The 17,199-nt window shown below is 44.4% G+C and overlaps 1 protein-coding gene across 1 annotated transcript in view; it reads left to right on the top strand.

Moving 5' to 3' along the window:
- The window catches only part of LOC147624607 (serine/threonine-protein phosphatase BSL3-like), a 50,331-nt gene that overhangs the window by 18,669 nt on the left and 14,463 nt on the right, over nucleotides 1-17,199 (top strand). Inside the window, exons 3-10 of the mRNA XM_086819624.1 lie at nucleotides 3,716-3,794; nucleotides 3,883-3,962; nucleotides 4,054-4,148; nucleotides 4,243-4,342; nucleotides 4,471-4,540; nucleotides 11,619-11,720; nucleotides 11,853-11,934; nucleotides 12,049-12,228. Of these exons, the coding sequence (XP_086675750.1) occupies nucleotides 3,716-3,794; nucleotides 3,883-3,962; nucleotides 4,054-4,148; nucleotides 4,243-4,342; nucleotides 4,471-4,540; nucleotides 11,619-11,720; nucleotides 11,853-11,934; nucleotides 12,049-12,228 (788 nt within the window). The remainder of the gene's footprint in view (nucleotides 1-3,715; nucleotides 3,795-3,882; nucleotides 3,963-4,053; nucleotides 4,149-4,242; nucleotides 4,343-4,470; nucleotides 4,541-11,618; nucleotides 11,721-11,852; nucleotides 11,935-12,048; nucleotides 12,229-17,199) is intronic.

Raw genomic sequence — 17,199 nt, 5'->3', positions numbered from 1 at the left:
CAGTTGCATATGATAGCCGTCGTTTACATGATGCTGAGCTTCATATGGATATCTATGAGAAAGAGCTCTTGGCTGTAATTCATGCCTTAAAGATATGAAAACATTATCTTCTTGGGGCTGAATTTGTAGTCAAGACAGATCATCAAAGCTTGAGATACTTTCTATCTCAAACAAAGCTTTCAGAGAAGCAGATGAGAATGGCAAACTTTCTTTCCATGTTTCATTTTCAGATTGTGCATACTCCGGGAAAGAAAAATATAGTGGCAGATGCATTATCTAGGAGACCTTATGTGGCTGGAGTTTCAGTGGCCTCTCATGGGGACTTATCTGCTATGCGAGATTTGTATCATTTGGATGCTGATTTTTGCCATATATGGACTGATTTGATGGTTGGTCTCTCACATGCCTCTTATCTTATCAACGAGGGTTATCTTATGAAGGATAACTGTCTATGTGTGGTGAAGGATTTGCGTCCAAAGGTTATGGAGGAATGTCACGCTCCACCTTATGCTGGTCATAGAGGTATCATGCCCACTACATGCATGATTGAGAGAGATTTCTTTTGGCCAAGCATGCGTAAAGACATTGAGGCATATGTACGTGCATGTATTACTTGCCCGTCAAGAAAACCATTAAAGTTGATCATATGGTAAAGCTTTTTCTTGCTAATATTTTCAAACATCATGGTATGCCTAAATCCATTGTGGGGGATAGAGATCCCAGAACTACGAGCCTCTTTTGGAAGGCTTTATTTGATAACATGGGTACTAAACTTGAGTTTTCATCAGCTTATCATCCCCAAACGGATGGCCAAAGTGAAGCTGCAAATTCAGCCGTGTTGGATTTGTTGAAGTGTTATGTGGCAGATCAAAAGACTGCATGGGAGAAGTATCTTCCACATGTTGAGTTTGCCTACAACGATACGATCCATGCCTCCACGGGAAAGGTCCCGTTTGAGATTATTTATGGCAGAGTGGTATTGCCACCCATCCTTCGTACAAAGGATGAAGTGTCATACAGGCTTGCTTGTACCTAGTCATTGGAAGATTCACAATGCATTTCATGCGAGTCTTTCCAGGAAATATGTCGGGCCAGATCCTGACGAGCGTGTCACAGAAGATCCGCCAGATATTGATGAGCTTGAGGAGATCCTCTAGCCAGAACAGATTGTCTTTCACAAGGAGCGAAAGCTATCTGCAGGAAAGCTTTCCAGGAGATACCTTGTGAAGTTCAAAAATTATTTGCCCATTGATGCAAAGTGGGTAAATGAGGATTATTTTGTTGACTATCCACAGCTGCTGCAGGCATATCTTGAGGCTTTTCAGTTGAGGATAACTCTTTAGAAGCCCGCGGAGATGTCACCAATTGGCCGACCATTTGGTCCATCTCCAGATTTGTGTCTCGTTCACTTGAGGCCAGACCGGTGTCTCATGTGAAGGGGCCCGTATTTTTGCATAACATGGACGGGAGCCAGTCTGGTGCCACCCGTGTATGACTTGGACTGTGTTCTATCCATGGGATTGTCACGCCATGGAAGAGCCAGTATTTGTGCCGTGTCTTGCCTATGGGATTGTCACTCCATAAGGAGGCTCGTGCCTGGATCTGTGTCTTACCTATGGGATTGTCACTCCATAGGAAGACCGAGATTTATGTTTTCTGTCGTGCCATCATTGTGTCCGATAGATGTTTAGTACTTGTTCCATGAATGGGAGATATGTCCATGATATTGTTTGCACATGAATTCATGTTTTGCATGTTTGGAACTGTTTTCGTATGACTTGTATTTTTTTGTTTGCCTGTTTGACGTGCCACTTACTGAGCGGGGACGCCTGCCAGTGAGTCCTAAAGTTTGCTCTGTCTTCTGACGAGTTTTGTTGCGTGTGAACAGGTGGTAAGTATATTGCAATTGTTTATTTTATAGCTTTCTTTCTAACCTTTATTTTTTATAAGGTTGTAAGTTCACATTCATTAAAGAGTGGGCACCCTCCCAAATAATTAATGATGTCCTTGATAGGGTGGGCACCCATTATGGGCACCCACGTATGGGTCAAGGTGGAGAGGGAAGCCCCACTCTTAATCCTACGTGTGGGGGTGGGTGCATGGCCACCTACCCACCCCTCACCTTGGGACTTTGGAACTGGCCGCCTCCATGCAACTGTGGAGGGCCGGCCAGCTGCTTATCATGCACCCTCTTCCATCGCTTAGGAGTGAACCTCCTCTTGTATATATTCAGCTGCGCACAGTTTTCCAGGGGCTGCTCTCAGACAACTGCACGCTGGTGGACTGTGCACAAGCCATCTCTCCGCTTGCCCTCAGGTTGCTGCACGCTGGTGGGCTGCGCTCTCTACACAGGCGGCTGCGCCTCCCCTCTGCAGGCGGCTGCGCCTCCCTTACACAGGCGGCTGCGCCTCCCCTCTGCAGGCAGCTGCGCCTCCCTTCCACTCCCGGCTACAGGCGGCTGCGCCTCCTGGCCACAGGCGGCTGCGCCCTCAGCCCTCCACAGGTGGCTGCGTCCAGGCCTCCTCTCCACTCTGCAGGCGGCTGCGCTCAGATCACTAGCGGACTATAGGTAAGTGGATTGAGATTTAAGTAAGGAACTTTGATGTAAATCTGATAAGGGTTACTCTTTGCTGCCGTTCGGTGCCGGGTAGTCCAAGCTTCTGGAGAACCACGGTCCTTGGGTGCCGAGATCGGGAGAGCCAGGCGTTAGTACGGGAGCGCCTGTTTGTGCGTGGTCCTGGAACACCAGTGGGGCGCTCTCTTCGGATTCTAGTGGAGGCACGGGACCGTAGAGACTAAACTACTCAAGTAGATTGCTCTCCTTCGAACATCTACTTCGAGTCTCTTGTTTGGTAACTGTATTCATCTCAGTTGTACATGGACATCATCTGGTTCATTGAACCCATGGAGCATTGTATCTTTTAAATACTCCCAATAATATATCATATATTGAGGGGGGAGTCGGCCCGTTCCGGCCCCAGTGCTGGTGTCCATTGATCAACATTTCATTTCATTTCAGTTTTCAGTTGTTATTAAGTTGTCCATTCAAATTGTGATATTTAAGTTGTGCTATTACGCGTGTGGGTGTCCAACGGAGTCTATTCCCACTTGACGGGATCGGTTTCAGACGGTGTGGGTGTGTGCTTCTTCTCCCGTTGGAGGAGGTGAGTGAAGAGAAGGGCACTGCAAATTTCGGTGGATGGCTCTATGCCGATGAGCATTTGGAAATAGAAAATTGCTTTCCATATGTCATAATTTGATCTGTAATACAGACTGACATTGAACATGCATTGACCAGAAGTTTGGTGGTGGAGAGTTTTAGGTAGAGTGGTAAGATGTGGTCAATAAGAAATGAGGATGCGTGGCGACCATGCTGATGCCAGGCCCATTGCAGTGGCCACTTTGAGGCTAGGGAGCCACGACGGTGTGGGTGTGTGCCTCCTCTTCTGTTGGAGGAGGTGAGTGAAGAGAAGGGCACTGTGAATTTTGGTGGATGGCTCAATGCTGACGACGAGCCTTTGGAAACAGAAAATTGCTTTCCATCAGTCCTAAAAATGGCACAAGGAAGCCGGCAGAAAGAGAAGAAGGGGCCTTCGTAGAAGCATTGCCTAGAGTTTGAGAACTAGAGAAATGTCATAATTTGATCTGTAGTAAAGAATGGCATTGAACATGTATGCGAAACACTACTTATAGTTTTTATGTATCAATGTTGCAGGCTTCATCCTATTGGGGATCCTCCATCTCCGCGAGCTGCTCATGCTGCTACAGCAGTGGGTACAATGGTCGTCATTCAAGTAGGTTTGCTTGTACACAGGATGTCTTTAGAGGATTTACTCCATTTTAGTCATTTTCAGATGCATCAACCAATGGTCACCTTTCCAGGGTGGTATCGGCCCTGCTGGGCTATCTACGGAGGATCTTCATGTGTTGGATCTGACACAACCAAGAGCAAGATGGCATAGGTAAGCTTGCAATTTTCTTGTTTAGCAAAAGTTAATATTTTTCTGCTAGAACTCAGTGCTAATCCAGATGCCTTGGAGTGCGAATTGCTAGGGTGGTTGTCCAGGGACAAGGACCTGGACCGCGGTACGGTCATGTGATGGCGCTGGTTGGACAACGCTTCCTTCTAGCTGTTGGGGGAAATGATGGTTGGTTTTGTACTTGTTACTTTATCATGAGCATGGGGCACGCCTTTTGAGATCTCACCTTCTGATTTTAAGCATGAATCTTCCTGTTTTGCAGGAAAATCTGCGCTGGCAGATGTATGGTCCTTGGACACAGCTGCTAAACCGTATGAGTGGAAGAAGTTAGAGCCAGAGGGAGAGTGCCCTCCTCCCTGCATGTATGGTAACTTGATAACAGCTGAAGCTGTTACAAACTTTGTACTTTCACACCAATTGGCCAAGAAGTGAGAGCTTCCAAATTTATCAATTTGTTTGAACTTAGCAAATGCCTTTTTGTTGTTCACAGGTATGCAACTGCTAGTGCTCGTGGTGATGGTCTGCTGCTACTTTGTGGTGGAAGGGATGCTACAAGTGTGGTAAGTGCTACTTAGGTTTTCTTAGCAAAGAGTGCATGTAGCAGTTAAAGTGACTCCAAAAGATACGCTATGGAAGGTAGGTACTTACATATTTGCCAGTTGCTTGTTTGTTTGATCAAATGATTTCCAATAGATTTTGAAGGCTTTCAAGAGCATGTATTCTGTTTTGTAACTTAAGGTGGTAATCCAAGGCCCCGTGTGCAAATTTTGCATGAATTCTTGTCCAACATGTCCAGTTCACGTTCAGTATCTGTTGTTGATGTGGGTTTTATAAAATCATTTGCCTGCTTTCTTTGGAGGAGCACTAAAAGGCAAGGCAAGGTGGTTAACATGAGGATGACAAGGGTATGAGTGGGCAACTTGCTCAAGGAGATTGAGCATAAATTATAATGGTCTTAATTAGCTTGGCTGTGTAGAGAAGAACCTCATTATGGATAGGTTTTGATTTATCGAATTGAAAAGCTGAAGGCATCCTTTGCTTTGTTTGACAAAAGCAAGTATGCATGGCTGAGTTGAAAGAATTGGACATACTACCCCATTTGGAAAAGAACTGTGGGGTAGTATAGAAAGTAGTGTCCAAGCCAGTTGGAAATGAGAATGCAGCTTGAGCAGCTAAAGATGCACAAGCAATGGCTTTTATCGTGATTTATACAAGAATAAACTAGTTACTGACTAGATAAGTTGCACAATCTGAATTAGCGATTGTATTAATAATTCCTTTGTTTCCTTCAAGAGTTTCTAGGTTAGATTGCTCTCAGCTAGAGCTTTCAATGATCTTCACATTTCTCTCTCTTGTCCTGTTCATTTATAGAATGCATGTTCATTTATAGAATGCATGTGCTACATTATACTATTATAGTTCAATATAGAGCCACAGAATGTCAGAATGCTTGCCATAAGTGCTGCTACTCCAGGTTGCAAACGGTCTTTGATTAATTTATCTTATAAAAAGTGTACGCATGGGTCAAGCCGCATTCAGAATATCCTAGCAATCTCAAGGAGAGAACCAAATCACATGAAATAACCACTAGACTGATATGAGCACCAAAAAGGCCTTATAGAGGAAGCAAGCACACGTATTTGAGGTACTTCATGATCTTATCATTCGATAGCAATCTAAAATATATTCCAACGTTATGAAGGTATATATTTTTTTGACTCTAGGAATATGCAAATTCTCTTAAGAGATTTTTTGTGGAGTGGTGAGTACATTTGTGTTCTTCATGATCTTATCATTGGAGGTTGTATATGCTTCATGATCTTATCACTGGAGGTTGTATATGCCTCGACAGCTAGCAACCATCTAGCAAACTAGAGCATCATCTTCATGATGGAAACCGGACAAGGGCCGCATGGAGGGGGTCCCAACCCCTCTCGCCTAGCCACCTTGCGGAACCTCACCCAAAAGCGTGCACGGGGATATGAGGTCCCCCCTACGAATCCAGCCAATATATCCCTTTATAGGGTATGATATACTTGCATATGGGATCAAGGTCTAGGCTGCCACATGTCCAATGGAGGGACATAAGACCCCCCCTCCCCCCCACCTGCCCTTGGCTCCCCGAAGCGGCCCCCAATGTAACGTTGTAGACGGCAACAACCCTGATCATGACAACACCAGAAACCCACAGGCACAGGCGAACGACGACCACCTTCAACAGGAGGAGACTTTAACCAGCTGCCCTATCACCACGCAGTTCCTCCTCAGCGTGTGCGAAATGGCCAGCACACACCACAAGATCCACGAACGGAAGGACATGAGCAACACCGGGCATAAACTAGCTCTGATACCATTGATGGAAATCGGACGAGGGCCGTGTGGAGGCGGTCCCAACCCCTCTCACCTAGCCACGCTGGGTAACCTCACAACCCCAAAATCATGCGCAGGGTTAATCTCCCCTATGAATCCAGCCAGTTGTGGCTAGTTGATATTGTGCTTATTCTTTCTATCTTTAGCGGTGCATTTACTCTATCAACTACTTATTTGCTGTACTAATTCTTTTTATTTGCTACTTCCCTTAGTGCTAGGCTTCATTATGGCTGAGTTTGCCCTGCCTTGCATCTTCGGAGGTTTGAGAGAAACTTAGTACGAAAGGCTTTGTGTGAATATATGCTCTTATGTGTGTGTGTGAGAGAGAGCATATCTTGATACAGAGTTCTACACCCACTATTGGGCACTGATGACGTTAGTGGGGATGTCGTAGTATCTAGTCCATACTATGCATAATGGAGTTGATAGTTATATAGTCTTGTGGGTTGACTACCATGAGTATATAACATGCACGTTCCTAAAAGGTGAATTTGGGCATGTTCGTGGATTCATCTAGGTATATTTAATATACCCCTTTATAGGGTATGATATACTTGCATATGGGATTAAGGTCCAGTTTGCCATGTGTCCAATGGAGGGAGCATAAGATTTACGAACACTTCAAAGCCTTGCAAATTAGCAGTGGATATGGTGGGAAGACCAGAAAGTTTTGCTCAACTCCCTAGTTTTGTAGCTTTGAGAGCACAGGGAAGTTTTCATATAGATCAGCCATTTTGCCTTGTACTTTCATCTCTCACATCATCAAAGCATATACTCTACAAAGATGCCCCCCCCTCCCCTCCCTCTCTCTTTATATAGGCTAGGGGAGAGGCATAAAGTACAAGTCGGCTTTGATTAACTATGAGCTGAGATAGGGTGTTGGAGTTATTTATTTCATCTCATTGGTGTGTCCTCGGTAGGAAAGCATCAAGAAGCCAAAGCTCGCACTCCTCTGAGCACATGAAGATGTCGATGCCGCATGCCGTGGTCACGCATAGCTCCATGGATAGCTTGCCGTGACACCATAGAATCCCTATCTTGAGCATAATTATGCCCGAAGTGTCCCCCCATGTGGGAACAAGACGATGAACCACACCGGCTCGATGTCGATGTACCGTTAGATAGGAATGAATTGTAGTAATTGAGATGGTCTTGCTGCACAAGTGCAACAAGATTCACGAGAGTGGCTACTCGACTCATCTCTTTGAGAAACACAGGAGAGAGAGAGTGAGAGAGAGATGGAGAGGAAACAGAGGTATAGACCTGCTCTCAATCTCATCAACCAAGAATACATGTCCCGAGCAAGAGGGAAGAAGGCCTCGTATGTGAGGGAGTGTAGCAAACAATCATGTAGATAATCAATCTTGGGAGAAGCAGGCTGCTCCTTACTGGAACCCTCAAAAGAAATAGAGTCAATCTGCACCAACTCTAAACCAAGAGTAGCCAAATGCTGTACAAAAGCATCCTATGAAAAGGTATGTATCGCAAGATGTAAAGACTCTGTAGAAAAAATGGGCTCCATCTGCCCAAACTCCATACCATGAGTTGCCCAATGCTGTACATAAGTACACTCCACTGAGGTGGGTATCGTCAGATGAAAGGACTCCACATCCCCCTTTGAAAAAAGATGACATCGGATTGGTACAAGCCCAACCTGATTCTGATCCAAATCCAAAAATCCTGGGAAGTACCACTGTGCCCTAGGCACGGTTAGCAACCACACATCCAAAGCATCCCACCGGGCCCAAAAAACCATCCTCCAAAACAACAAACCTGCACATCGTAGCAAACCAAATATGCAGAATGGGCAGGGGGAGGGGCATCCTCAGAAGCATCACAAAGAGAGGCAGAGGTAGACTCCTCACAATGAGGAAGGGAAGCAGGAATATAAACTGTAATGGTAACAAGATCCCAAGAATCAGCAACAAAGAAATGATCTATGTGAAAGGATAACACCTCATAGGCAAAACAACCTCCTTTCTCTACAAACACTGCAAAGAACATAGGCTCGAACAAAATAATGTGCTCAAGATCTCTAAAAAGATCACTTCTCTCCTTCAAAATTTGTAAACTCCTGTCTCAGAAGAAAGTCTCCACAGATACAAAACAGCTCCCAAAACTGATCCTCGAGTGAAGTAGCTGGAGATGGGCCCCCTCTGAGTGTAGAAAACTCATGTGGGAAGCAAAACGCAGCCAAAACACTGCTGTCCAGCAAACAGCACTCCATTGCCAACAGAAGGCAAGGAACACGAAGAAACCGGGAAACCGTGTAGGCTAGGAACAAAACACAGGTATAGATGCTCCAAAATCAGCGAAACGCTGACTGAAATCAGAAATTCAGTGTCCTCTTTAAGTACCAAACTGCCTCCAATGCCACAATCCAAACAAAACCCCCTCTGCAAGTGATGTGTGTCCATTGGAGAAGAAAACGCAGGCAAACAAGGGCTACAAACCTGAAAAATTCAGGAGCCTCAGAGTAGCAAACAGAACCAACAAACTTGTAGGAGAAAAAAACACAGCAAAGATACTGTTGCTGTCTTGCACAGAACAGGCGGCTCACACTACAAGGGGGAAGATGCTGAAAAACGCTGCAATCTGCTGCTGACAACCACCTGTAGAAAAACACAGCACTCTAGGTGCTGCAGCTCTGAAAACAGAGCAGAAAACAGGTGTGAAGGGTTCTCAGAGGTCAAACCGATGAAGGAAGACCATGGAGCTGCAATGGAGAAGCGCCTGGAAGATGCAGGCGACCAGCAGCAACCTGAGGAAAAAAACGCAGATCTGACCACCTGAGGAGGGAGAGGAGGGAGCATCCAACACTGATCTTCATCGGCGCTCTGATACCATGATAGAATGCACAATGGAAGAAGGGAAAGTGGAAACATAGGACAGAGAGTGTGAGAGAGAGATGGAGAGGAAACACAGGTATAGACTTGCTCTCAATCTCATCAACCAAGAATACATGTCCCGAGCAAGAGGGGAGAAGGCCTCGTATGTGAGGGACTGTAGCAAACAATGCTAAGCAATACAATGTAGTGAATAATGAGGGAGGCAAGCCCGGCTATATATATGCCCAAAAGTAGGCAGCCGACTAGCATCCACACGACTGGGATAAATGTCCAAGACTAGGATAAATATCCAGGACTCCATAAAAATGGGGATAAAATAGGAGAAAAATATGTGAGGGGTGACCAGCCCCTCTAGCTAACATGGTCAGCCGTAGAGGCTAAAATAAGACACTAAACAGGAAGCAGATGATGGCTAACGGGCTGATGAAAAAATCCCACGACTAACTTTAATGATGTGTTGGTTGCTGTAATGCCTGGTCGGGTGTAGAAGCTGCTTGTCGGCTGCTGTGTAAACCCCACGACTGGCAACCATACCCAGTCGGCTATTGTGGGGCTGGTCGGGTACTGGCCGACTGGACCCCAAGCCTCATGGGCTAGCCGACTGCATGGCCAAAACCACATGGGCTGGCCGATTGAATGGAAAAGGGCCTTGGATGCCTCTTGCAAGGCTAGCCCATTGGGGCTTTCCCCCTTCTATGTGCAATGAGACCTCAAATGTCTACATGCAACTACTATGGCTGACAACTATATGCTTCTAAATGATGCTTTCTCCAAGTGGGTTAAGAGGATTGACATCTGATTGACCTCTAAAGCTCAGAGACTGACCTATTTAGCTCGTGCCTGACTGTCCCTGGACTGAAAACTCACAATGGGGTCACGACGTACGACAAATAATCCTAGAAAAGGTCCCCCCCCCCCCTTCGCCCCTGCCGAGGTATCTTTATTATCAGGAGAGTATTCTCTTGTACAAGATGCCTGGGAGATCCACTCCTCCGCCTTTTGTTTGTTTTGCATGAATTATGAAAATCTACACCACCATTGCTGGCTTCTCTCCGGGGCTTTCCTCCCGCCGAAGATCTCGCCGGTGTTACCTGCTAGGATCGTAATAAGATAAGAGTGAATTCGAAGCCATTCCTTTCACACCGCTGGCAAAGGACGGGCACAAAATGGAGAGGGCAAGAAGGCAACAATGCGGAGGCAAGCAAAGGGGGACGAGTAGGGAGGTACAGCAGAAATATGGGAAAAGGGGGGAGCTGACTCGGGCAGCGCAGGGCCAGGGGGAGAGGTGGGGGCTTTCATAGATAGCGGGGTACCTCCGTTCTTTACCTTTTTTTGACTTTCAGTTGAGGGTGTGTATGGAACAGGATTTCGGCAGGTCCAGGCTAGATGAAGTGCTGTCATGAGTGTGTGGCCTCCCCCTCTTTTCAGTTAGCTTCTTGGATCATTTGGCATCGTCACATTTTTGGTTGTCTGGCGAGTAGTGATTATGTTAGGAGTTGTCTTCCTTGGTTGTCTCCTGACTTTCGTATGTTCCATACACTTTTGAAACTTATTAGAAGACTCCTATTGGTGTGTAATGTTGATTGAAATCTTAATTGTCTTGCATTGGACCATTGTCATAACATTAGGTCTGCAACGGACAACAAAGCACCCGAAGAAATGGATATTCTGATCTTGTAACCATAGAGCTAATTTTGAAGTAGTTTAAGGATTTGAATTCTCAAGTCAGGCCGTACAAACATCTATAGCATGTGTAAACCCCTCACAGAGAGAAACCTCCCATGCTAATCCAACGGTGGTTTTACCTTTATTGCCTTTCCCTGGCAGTTTCAGGGTCAGGCTCAACCTTGGGTTCAAGGCTTAAGTAAAGGCATTATAAAGCAACAAAGGATAGCATGTTGGTAACAAATGTTATAATTAGCTACATATTGGCTGAATTATGTTAGGGTGAGGACCTTGTGGGGAAGGCCTGAGTAAAGGTAGTCGAGGCACGTTAGAGATCGTACTGCAAATGAATGTTTCAAAAGCCTGGTATGAGGGGTCAAAGGACCAAGGCTTTTCCCCCGTCAGGGAATTGACATTAACATTAGGCATACAATTGCATTGCTTTTGTAATATGTTGTTATGTTTGTGGCCAGGCCTTTTTAAGGTTGGAATCGTAATGTGTCCAATAGGGTAGGAAATTTGAGAAAAGAACGAATTCGTATGCAGAAGACTGGGTACAGCATAACTTAAGTAGCTGTAAAAACTGGGACATAGGCTGCAATCAGTGTTTGGGAACATCTGAGAGAGGGCAAAAGAAAACTTGCATGTGGTTGATTGCTGAATGGACCTGTGAATTTGCCATAAATTGGAAGAGAGAACACAATCATGGGTAACTTTGCAGTTACTGATGAATGATTTTCGTTCCATATTGCAGCCCCTTGCTAGTGCGTATGGCCTCGCAAAACATCGAGATGGGAGATGGGAATGGGCTGTTGCTCCTGGAATTTCTCCTTCTCCTCGTTATCAACATGCTGCAGTAAGTTCTTTTATTTAGCAAATGCTTTTGCGTATTAATGGTTTTGTTGGAATTTACTTAAAGATGGCCTGGCTTTATGGGACTAATGAACATAAATTTCACCAGCTAATCTCACTGTTATGTTTGTCAAAGACATTCGTGAATGCCAGGTTGCATGTTTCTGGTGGAGCTTTGGGAGGTGGCCGGATGGTGGAGGATGGATCCAACATTGCAGGTCAGCTCCATGCAACCTCAGTTGTATGGCTTTGCTGCTGGTCTTTCACAAGCTAGGTTATGTCAGATTGATTCAACAATGTTTTGATATGTAGTTATTTGATTTTGAATTTAGTGCTGGATACGGCTGCTGGTGCTTGGTTGGATCGGAAAGGAGTGGTCACAAGTCCCCGCACAGGAAGGTATAGTGCAGACTCTCCTGGAGGAGAGGCTTCTGCTGAATTGACTAGACGCTGCCGGCATGCAGCTGCATCTATTGGAAATTCAATATACATATATGGTGGGCTAAGAGCTGGTGAGTGAGACCTCTTCGCCAGAGTGGCTTTTATCACGTTTGGGCCTCATATGGTCCTGTTTTTACTGATTTGCAACTATTCAACTACTTAGAATAAAAGAATGGTAAATAACAATTGGACTCGCACTAAATTCAGAGCCCAAATAGAGTAAAGCGCACCTGTAGACAACCAATCCCTCATTGGCTAGGGGTGCAATCACCTTGATTCTCACTAGATCCCATCATCTTGAGCTTGAGACTGGATCTTGGAAAGAGGAGGCACGAGAGATAGACTATGCATACTGCGATGTGCAGGAGATAGATACTGAAGAACACACTCCTTGTATGTGCCTATGCAACATCAGACAAAACTCTCTCTCTCTCTCTCTCAGCCTGCCATGCTTGTGCATGGCCCCTCTTCACTCTCTTGTCCTTTCTTCTGCATTCTCATCCTTTTCATTTTTCCTTATTCCATTTCTTCTTCTTTTTTCCCCTTTTCCCAATTTTGCAAATCTAGCAATCATGCCAAGGTCAGTGAAGTGGAATAGACTCACACAAAACTTGAGGAAATATTCAGGAAACTTAAGGTACTAGCAACTTCATCTGTGGAACCACTCGGCCCCATGGCACAACTGATATGGGTAGGTATGCTCTGCCTAAAAGATGCTGTATTCGTGCATGCCGCCAAGCTAGAGATGGGAGTTATCACCCTAAAAGAAGATAATGGCCATTTAAGACAAAATGGAGAGAAACTAGTGGCTGAAGTTGTCTCTCTCAAGGGGAACAAGGCCAGTCACAAAGCATATGAGCAGGAAATGACTGAGATACAGGAGGAGGTCAAAAGCATAAAGGTGACCCCTAGATAAACCTTACAAAAAGTGGTGGCACGTGCACGCTCTCCCGAGGTATGACGTGGACATGCTTCTATCCATTGGCCAGCTTAGAGGTCGAGTGCATGGCCAGATTCATGTGTATGTGAGGGCATTTGTGCCGATTCATTGTATTCTTGTCCAGGCATCCAATCAGTAGCCAAGTGTGGACAGCATTATTATTATTATAGTGTGAAAACCCCAGATTAGGGATGGCCTGCTAACTATCCCAAAAGTAACTACAAATAGAGGCCTATGGCTGAGGGTCATGTCATTCATTCATTCATCATTGAGAGTTGAGGAGCAGTGCTACCATTGAATGTCTCTTTTCCATTGTAAATGTTATGCAATTGACATCCCAGCCAGTTGATATTGTGTTAGTTCTTTCTATGTTTACCTTTTTGTTGTAACAATTCTTTCTATTTGTTGTGATCCTTAGTGCTAGGCTTCATGATGGCTAAGTTTGCCTTCGTCCATACTATGCATGATGGAGTTGATGGTTTATTGTCTTGTGGATGACTACCATGAGGTTATAAATTGCACTCTTATAAGGTGAATTTGGGCATGTTCCTAGTTTCATCTAGGTATATGTACATTGTATATCCCTATTGAATATGACGAGGCAGGTGTGGTAAGACATTAAATGTGAATTCGCAAATGTGTTTCGGTTGATTTATCAGAGGGCCTCCACAGAGAGGGGAGAGCATGCTATTAAGCTTTTGCTTGGTGGCAAGCCTTACTTGAAGGAGCCCTATCGGTTTAGTTAAACCGAAGAGGATGAGATTCAAAGGCATCTATAGGGTTACCTCTAATGAGGGTTTGTATGACCTAGTAAGTCTCCATGGGGGACACCAATGCTTTTGTCCGAGAGAAAGGACGGCATGATGTGCTTGTGTGGATTACCAGGAGTTAACCAAACCCACGGGAAAGAATGGGTATTTGTTACCTCGATGGATGACCTTATAGATAGGCTTCGGGGATTCTTCATGCAGCTTGATTTGAGGTCGGGTTATCACCAGATTAAGATTAGATTTGTGGATGTGCTGAAAATTGGCTTTCGAACAAGGTATGACCATTATGGGTTTTTGGATTTTTTGTTTGGTGCTTTGGCAACTTCCCAATAGACGATGAACGATTTGTTTCATCTGTATCTGGAAAAGTTTATCGTCTTCTTTTTGGATGACATGCTTATTTATTAGCGGACATGCAGATTCACATTGTGAAGTTTTCATCCGAGTTGTGGCGAGTTGATATTATACTTATTCTTTCTATCTTTAGCAGTGCATTTGCCCTATCAACTACTTATTTGTTGTACTAATTCTTTCTTTTTGCTGCTTCCCTTAGTGCTAGGCTTCATTATGCTGAGTCTGCCTTGCATCTCCGGAGGTTTGACAAAAACTTAGTACGAACGGCTTTGTGTGAATATATGCACTTATGTGTGTGTGTGTGTGTGTGTGTATGTGGAGTGCGTGTGTGAGAGCATATCTTGATACAGAGTTCTACACCCACTATTGGGCATTGATGACGTTAGTGGGGATGTCGTAGTATCTAATCCATACTATGCATAATGGAGTTGATAGTTATATAGTCTTGTGGGTTGACTACCATGAGTATATAACATGCACGTTTCTAAAAGGTGAATTTGGACATGTTCCTGGATTCATCTAGGTATATATAGTAAGTCATTGCATGAGCATGTCTAACATCTGAGGAATGTCTTGTAGATATCGAGAAAGGAGAAGTACGCCAAAGAGCCAAATGTTTTCAAATCGGAGCGTCTATATTTGGGCATGTTGTTAGTCAATATGGTATCCGAGCAGGACTAGATACGGTGAGGCAAGTTTATGAATGGCGAGTTCCGAAGACAATAGAGCAAGTAAAGTTATATGGGTTTCTTTCGGAAGTTTATATAGAATTATGCCAAGGTGGTTGCACCCTTGACTCAACTCCTAAAAGGAGTGATAAAGAAAAAGCGCAAGAACAATCCTCACGTGGTGTGGAATGAAGTCCTAAACAAGAGCTTCTAGAAACTAAAAGAGTCGGTAATGACGGCACCATGCTGCTTTTAGTAGATCCTATCAAACCGTTTGTGGTTGAGATTGATGCTAATGGTTTTTCATTGGGGCAACTCTTTTCCAAGATGGTTGGCCGATCGCTTTTAGGAGCAAGAAACTCACAGAAGTACATATGCAGTATCTGACGCAGGAAAAGGAGTTACTTGCAGTTATACATGCCTTGAAAAAGTGGAGACATTATCTCTATGGCTCCAAGTTTGTTGCATGGATTGATCATCATTCCTTAAGGTATATTTGTGACCAAGGTGATCTTTGTAGTTGCAAAGTTAGATGGGTTGAGCTCATGCAAGAGTTTGACTTTGAGATATGGTACCGAAAGGGGTCCAACAACAGAGTTGTAGATGAGTTGAAATAACTGCTCTATTTATAGTCGAGATCTCTGCTGATCCCTATCTTTCTCTTTAGGGGTTTTGCGAGAATGATCGCTTCTTTGGAAGGATCTAGCAGCTAGTTCAATTCGATGGCAGCTCACGAGGTGGGGGGAGTGCGGAATCCGAGATAAGTCTTGCCAAAGAGAAGATACCCCAACTGTATTATTCCATTCGGAATGGACTGTTGGATAAAAATGAAAAGGTCTGCGAGTAGGGCATTGATTAATTGGCAAAGAGGATACTTTTTGAGTGTCATGATGTCCCCAGTCCTTGGTACCTAGGCATTTAGAGAACTCTTGCGTTAGTTAAGAGATACTTTTATCGGCCACAAATGCGGTTTATATGGAGGACTATGGGAAGAAGTGTAGCCAATGCCAAGTGAATGGCATAATTGTTGGTATTAAGAGTTAATCACAAAAGCTTAACAAGAGTGATTATGTAAGAGGGTACGAGATAATCTCAAAAGATTAGTTGTACTCAATTATTATAAAAATGGTCCTTTTATAGGAGAGATCCCCCTTGACAAGGTGTATACATATTGTGCCAACACGTGTCACCTACATACATCACTGCTTACATAAGATCCTCCTAAGAGGTTGTTCCCACACACAAAAGAACCCGCACAATAGCGGTTGTTCACACACACTAGAACCGCTTTATTTTAAACCTAGAATTAGGTGCCAATTCACGCAACCACCTAACACATGTTTATTCCCACATTCATCACTATTAATATTTAACGTTCTCCCCCATAGTGATAATGTGGCTAGAAAGTAGAGTTGTCTTGGACTTGGTTCGTTGCATCTTCTTGCTTCTTCTTCTCATGGAGTAGAGTTTGCCCATTCATCTTTTTTCTTTAGCTTGGCAAGACGTTTATGGCACTCGTTGATGTAGTGTCCATGCTTGTGGTAGTAATGATATTTTCCTTTCTTCTTGGTGTCACCCAAGACAAGTCCACTTTGCCTTTGCCCCTAGAGAAGTAGGCTCGATCTTCTCTACTAGCATTGCCTCTCGATCTATTCTTCCATGTTTGCTCTTCCTGAAGGAGTAACCCAACCAGCACTTCAAAAGAAATAGGGCTGCCTCCACCTCTCATGGAAAGATTTAAAGAACTATGGAAACTTGATAGGAAGGCGATAAGGAATTGAGAGTAGTGGTGACTGACTTTCTATCTCGTACTATCTCATTGATGTTCAGTTGTTCTTTCAAGTCCTTTACCTTGGTTAGATGATGTGCCATAGAATCTCCTTTTTGCATATCAAGGTTGTCCAGCTTCCATATCAGGTACATGACTCTAGCTTCATTGCGGGTTGGAGCATGGCTTCAAGGATGTGCCATGCAGCCCTAGTAGAGCAGCAAGATCAGATGTGAGATATGATAGATCTCTACACAGAAAGAGCGATCATGGACGTGGCTTGCGCATCCTTGGAGTCCCACCTACGTTGTTCTTCAGTAGCAGCAGTGGTAGTGGTGGTGGTGGTATTATTCGAAACTTTTGATGGCCTACCTAGAAGCTTTTTAGTTCCGGTCAACTCCATAAAAGTCGGGGGGAATGTCACAAAATTCTTCACTGCTTATGTTTTCTATTGTTCATGTGTGGCATATGGAGCTTGACATGACATACATGTATGGCTTGTGGAGCCTGACATGGTGTGTTTGTGTGGCATATGCAGTGTG

Source organism: Cibotium barometz, chromosome 25 (assembly GCF_041138505.1).
Source record: "Cibotium barometz isolate CiBa-2024 chromosome 25, ASM4113850v1, whole genome shotgun sequence".
Classification (NCBI taxonomy): domain Eukaryota; kingdom Viridiplantae; phylum Streptophyta; class Polypodiopsida; order Cyatheales; family Cibotiaceae; genus Cibotium; species Cibotium barometz.
The sequence above is the reverse complement of the archived record's forward strand: the minus strand, read 5'-3'. Positions and strand labels throughout refer to the sequence as shown.